Raw genomic sequence first — 4,473 nt, forward strand, 5'->3', positions numbered from 1 at the left:
TAAATCAAAACTCCAAACATTTTCATAAAAACTTTTCATAAAAACTCTGAGTATCAAAAAAGATACTGACACTTTTAAAATAATTGAAGTCGGTTTACGAATATGGTTATAAAAATTTTAGCTTTATCTAAGTCTTAGACTCTTAGGAGATGCGTTTGCAAAATCTTAACAAGTAATATCCCCAATAAGAAAGGTTACCCCGTATTAATTACTTCCGTATGTTTTTCTCTCAAAATTTCTAGAATCCTTCTTTAAATAGCATGAACAATTCAAGCTTGACACTTCAATTCATACATTTATTCGTCAATATTTTTTTTTTTTTTTTTTTTTTTTTGAAAAGCAGAGAATTATATTATACTCACAAAAAGAAACTGTACAAGAGATGGGGAGTAGTCAGCAGCAAACTCCCAGTTACATACAATCATACAGATATCACAACTAAACCAAGGCTAGACTTGCTAAGATGCTAAGGTTGTATCCTAACAAGAACCAAGACTAGTAAATAGACATCATCATTTATACAATAAGGCTTTGTGGGTTATGTAGTCAAGTAAACCAATCGATCTTCTTTGTCCTGCAACGTTTCGCGATCCACTCAAAGCTTTTAACTTGAATTTCATTTAGAACAACCGGAGGATTCCAACATTTGTTTTTAAAAACCTTTTGGTTCCGATTTTTCCAAATGAGATACCCGCACGTCCACTCTACCCCTTGCCAAATCTTCGCACCCAATGAAGTCATTTGAAGCGCCGAATGTCCATTAAAGGCATCACCAATACCGAAGGCACTAGACCCATTCAAACCCCACCAATTACGCACTTTTGCCCATATATCTAACACGTCTTGACATAGGAAAAGGAAATGATCAACCGTCTCTATATCATCATCACAAAGAGGGCATCTAACCGAATGAAGATCGATACCGCGTTTGTTAAGTTCCGACAACACGGGTAATCTCCTCCGTTTAGCCCTCCACACGAACACCTCAACTTTTTTAGGTACCAAATCATTACGCATTGTTTCAAAACAGTTTGTTCCAGCACCTAGGAGTTTTGTTGTAATAACATCAGAAAGGATTTTAGTTATAAAAATACCATTACCACTTAACGTCCAACGCCACGAATCGATTTTGTCCGGCACCATCACCACCGAATTCATCAAACTGATAAGCTCAGCAAACTCACCAGCCATCCTTCTGCTCGGCTCTCTTGACCAGTCCCAAGAACCGCAACATGATACACCATTCTAGCCCGCACGATCAAAAACAGAAACATTTGGGTCCGTTTCGAGCTGTCGTTGTGTTAAGCGTTTTTTAAAAAGTGTCCGTTTCGCGTATAGTTAGTCCCGTTGGGTTCGTGAGACTTTTTCGAGTTGAACGGTTGACTCGAAAAAATTTAACTCGCACCGAGAGAAAAGATAGAGCCCGTTATAAATTCGGGGGAATTAGTTTATTTCATTTTAACAAAATTATATGTTTACACTTTCTACCCCTGAAAAAGTGTAAACCTGAGGGGTTATTGTGTAAATTGAGACGAAGTTGAGGACTGATTGTAGTGTGAACGCAAACTCAAAACTACAATCAACAGTTGTGTTCCTGGGGACTCGGTGAATGGCCGAAATTCGCCTCCTCTGTCTCCTTTACGCAATCATCATTATCCTGAAACAAATCACCAAAACCAAAGCACCCAGACTCCTCATCTTCCAAATTTGTCACCTTCTCCTCTGCATCTCCGGCCATCTCTTCTGAAACATCATCCTCATGAATATGATCATTGTTACAGAATACGTCGTCATAGAGACCATATTCGTCACCTGATGGAAAATCATCAGAATTAGATAGGTCGTCTGAATCGATACAATCCGTAGAGTAATCCGAATAGATATCGCTGGAGTCAGAATCAGGATCATTGGACGATGTCTTATTAACCGAAAAAACCTTACGTTCTTCTTCTACATTGATGAAATACGGTTTTGCTTTGTAAATAATTTTGAGAGAATCATTAACTATTTCTGGATTGTTGAGTTTCACCAGGACCCTTCCATGAGAAAGTTTTTGATTTCCTTTTAGCGAGCAATTTTCCATCACATGTACCGTACCCCACCATTCTGCAATGGACATGAAGGTTTCTTTGGTCCAGCATGGTGGTGGTACCCCACTGATCCTCAACCAAGACATGCGGCCATCAGGCCAGTAGTCAAAATCCCATAAATGCATCTTATGGATCCACTTATTGAATGGATGGTCAGCGCATAATGCCTTCTTCGCAGCTTCAACCGAATCGAGGACAATCAAGACATCTAATCCCCCCAATAATTTAACTTCAGTTTCCCCGAAACCTTCAGCGTTGATGATCGATTCAAGATTGGACAGGATATCCTGACTCTTTACCTCACCTATAATAGCCCTCTGAAGCAACTCAAGATTATTATTGTTGTTGCGATCGTCATTGATTTCAATAATTTTTTCCTTCTCATTATGAGCCATCGGGACCTTCCTTTTACTGTTTAGCATATCTCTTAGATCAGCAGGTTTGTTTTCCACTACGTTGCGAAAACTCCGGCCATCGTGGAACCTATTAGCACCTGGACCACCCTGGAACTGAACACCATCACTCCTAGAACCCATCTTCTTATTTGAGGTCTGTTCTCCTTTAGGTGCCCTAACAGTTGCCTTGAAAATTCAGATTGCAGCACCATTGAACTTGATGCCCTCTAAGCGTTGCAGCAGCTTAGATTCATCCATTACATCTGCAAATCTCACGAAAGCAAAACGACATCCGTTACGCAGTCGTTTACCAACTACGTACACATCTCTAACAACACCGTAAGACTTGAACACTCGCCATAGATCGACAACTTTACAGTCCTCCGGGAAGTTGAAAAACATGTATGATGTTAAGTGGTTTCTATGTGATCTCTCGTAATGATTTCTGTAGTTTCCGTTGTATCTCTCTTGAACTCTAGCCGTGCCTACCCCTGCCGTGCCGTTCCTCACCGGATTCACTCTTTCTCTCTCAATGTTTCCTCTCTCTCTCATTCTGTTGTTTCACTAATTTTTATTTTCATTTATTCGTCAATATGCTCATATAGGTAGATTCAGCTAGAAGTATTAAATCTTGAGACCATTTAAAAAAAATCAAAATTTTTCCAACTTTAATCGTATCTAGATCGCGTAGTTATGATAAGCCAAATAAAAATTACTCCGTATGAAAATAGTTGAACTGAATACCTGACAATGAAATCGTTTCAATAAGTTCTTATTCTACATATATTCAAGAGCTAAACACAAACATTAAGAATTTAAAAAAGACACTTTAAGATAAATGTTACTCCGTATTATTTTAACTAGAAAACGTTTGAAGAAATAACATTCATCGATAAATGTTATTCCAATAACATTCATCGAGGTGCATGCTATTCTTCGAGCATTTGTTTTTCATCTTCTATGAAGTTTTTTTTTTTTTTTTTTTCCCCTTCAAAATTTAGTCTGATTTAGAGTTTAGGGTTTAAACTCAAAACCCTAAACCGTTCGTGTTAAAAACTAAATCTAAACCCTAAACCCTAATTTCTAAACTCTAATTTCTAAACCCTAAAAAAAATCGCTCGAAAAGTAACATGCATCACGATGAATGTTATTTCTTGGAGCGTTTTCTGGTCAAAATAATATTAACATTTCTCACAAAGTGTCTTTTTTAAATGTTTATATTTTCATGTAATCTTAATATTTCTATAAAACGTTTTATATAAACAAAAAAATTACTTCCCTCGTTCTGTAAAAAAAAAAAAGTGTTTCCTATTGATTAAATCTAAACTAATATTGATAGTTTTCATTTTTAGCCTAATTATCAAATGTCCATAGCCTTTTTACAAAAGAGGGTTAGAGTGCTCACAACCAAGACATACTACCTCTCCAGAACTAGCCGCCACATCAGCACTTCCTCACGAGGACTAATCCAGGACTAAACACTAACAACAATGACATACTTCCTCAAATAAATTGGGACCCACTATATTAATTAAATAAATAAATGTACAAGTTCAAAAGCAAAAAGTACTACATAAATATACACTCCCTCCGTCCTCGGATATTTCACAAAAACACAAGAAGAGGAACGAGGAGCTGGGCTAACCCCTGGGCGGTGGTCTAGGCGGCTTGCTACCAACAAAGCCCTCCTGGGCGGATGCTGGGCGGCCCCCAAGGACTAACCGTTGGCACCTGCCTTATAAACACAATTAGAAATTCCATAGCCTTTTTTTTTCTTTTTCGAAAGGCAAGTCCATATTCAATACAAAGTAAAGTGTGCTCAACTGTTTCAATAGGACGCTGATCCAGATCCAAATTAATCCTTTTTTATAAAGATCGATATGTACATGTTATCTTTTAGCTTTGCCTTCCATACAAATTGTAAACAATCGTAAGTAATTGACTACTTTATTTGATAAACTGAATTGAGTTGATCGATTTTTTTACAA

General features: G+C 37.4%; 1 protein-coding gene across 1 annotated transcript; it reads right to left on the reverse strand.

The window, feature by feature from the left end:
* Window positions 1-546: 546 nt before the first annotated feature.
* LOC139841005 (uncharacterized) lies at window positions 547-1,191 on the reverse strand. The gene has a single exon (XM_071831242.1). It carries the CDS (start codon window positions 1,189-1,191, stop codon window positions 547-549), a length of 645 nt encoding a protein of 214 aa, XP_071687343.1.
* Between the last annotated feature and the right edge of the window lie 3,282 nt (window positions 1,192-4,473).

Source organism: Rutidosis leptorrhynchoides, chromosome 4, assembly GCF_046630445.1.
Source record: "Rutidosis leptorrhynchoides isolate AG116_Rl617_1_P2 chromosome 4, CSIRO_AGI_Rlap_v1, whole genome shotgun sequence".
NCBI classification, from domain to species: Eukaryota; Viridiplantae; Streptophyta; class Magnoliopsida; order Asterales; family Asteraceae; genus Rutidosis; species Rutidosis leptorrhynchoides.

What these genes read in the sequence shown, in the direction of transcription:
- LOC139841005 (XM_071831242.1), bottom strand. Translation starts at nt 1,191, where the DNA reads ATGGCTGGTGAGTTTGCTGAGCTTATCAGTTTGATGAATTCGGTGGTG.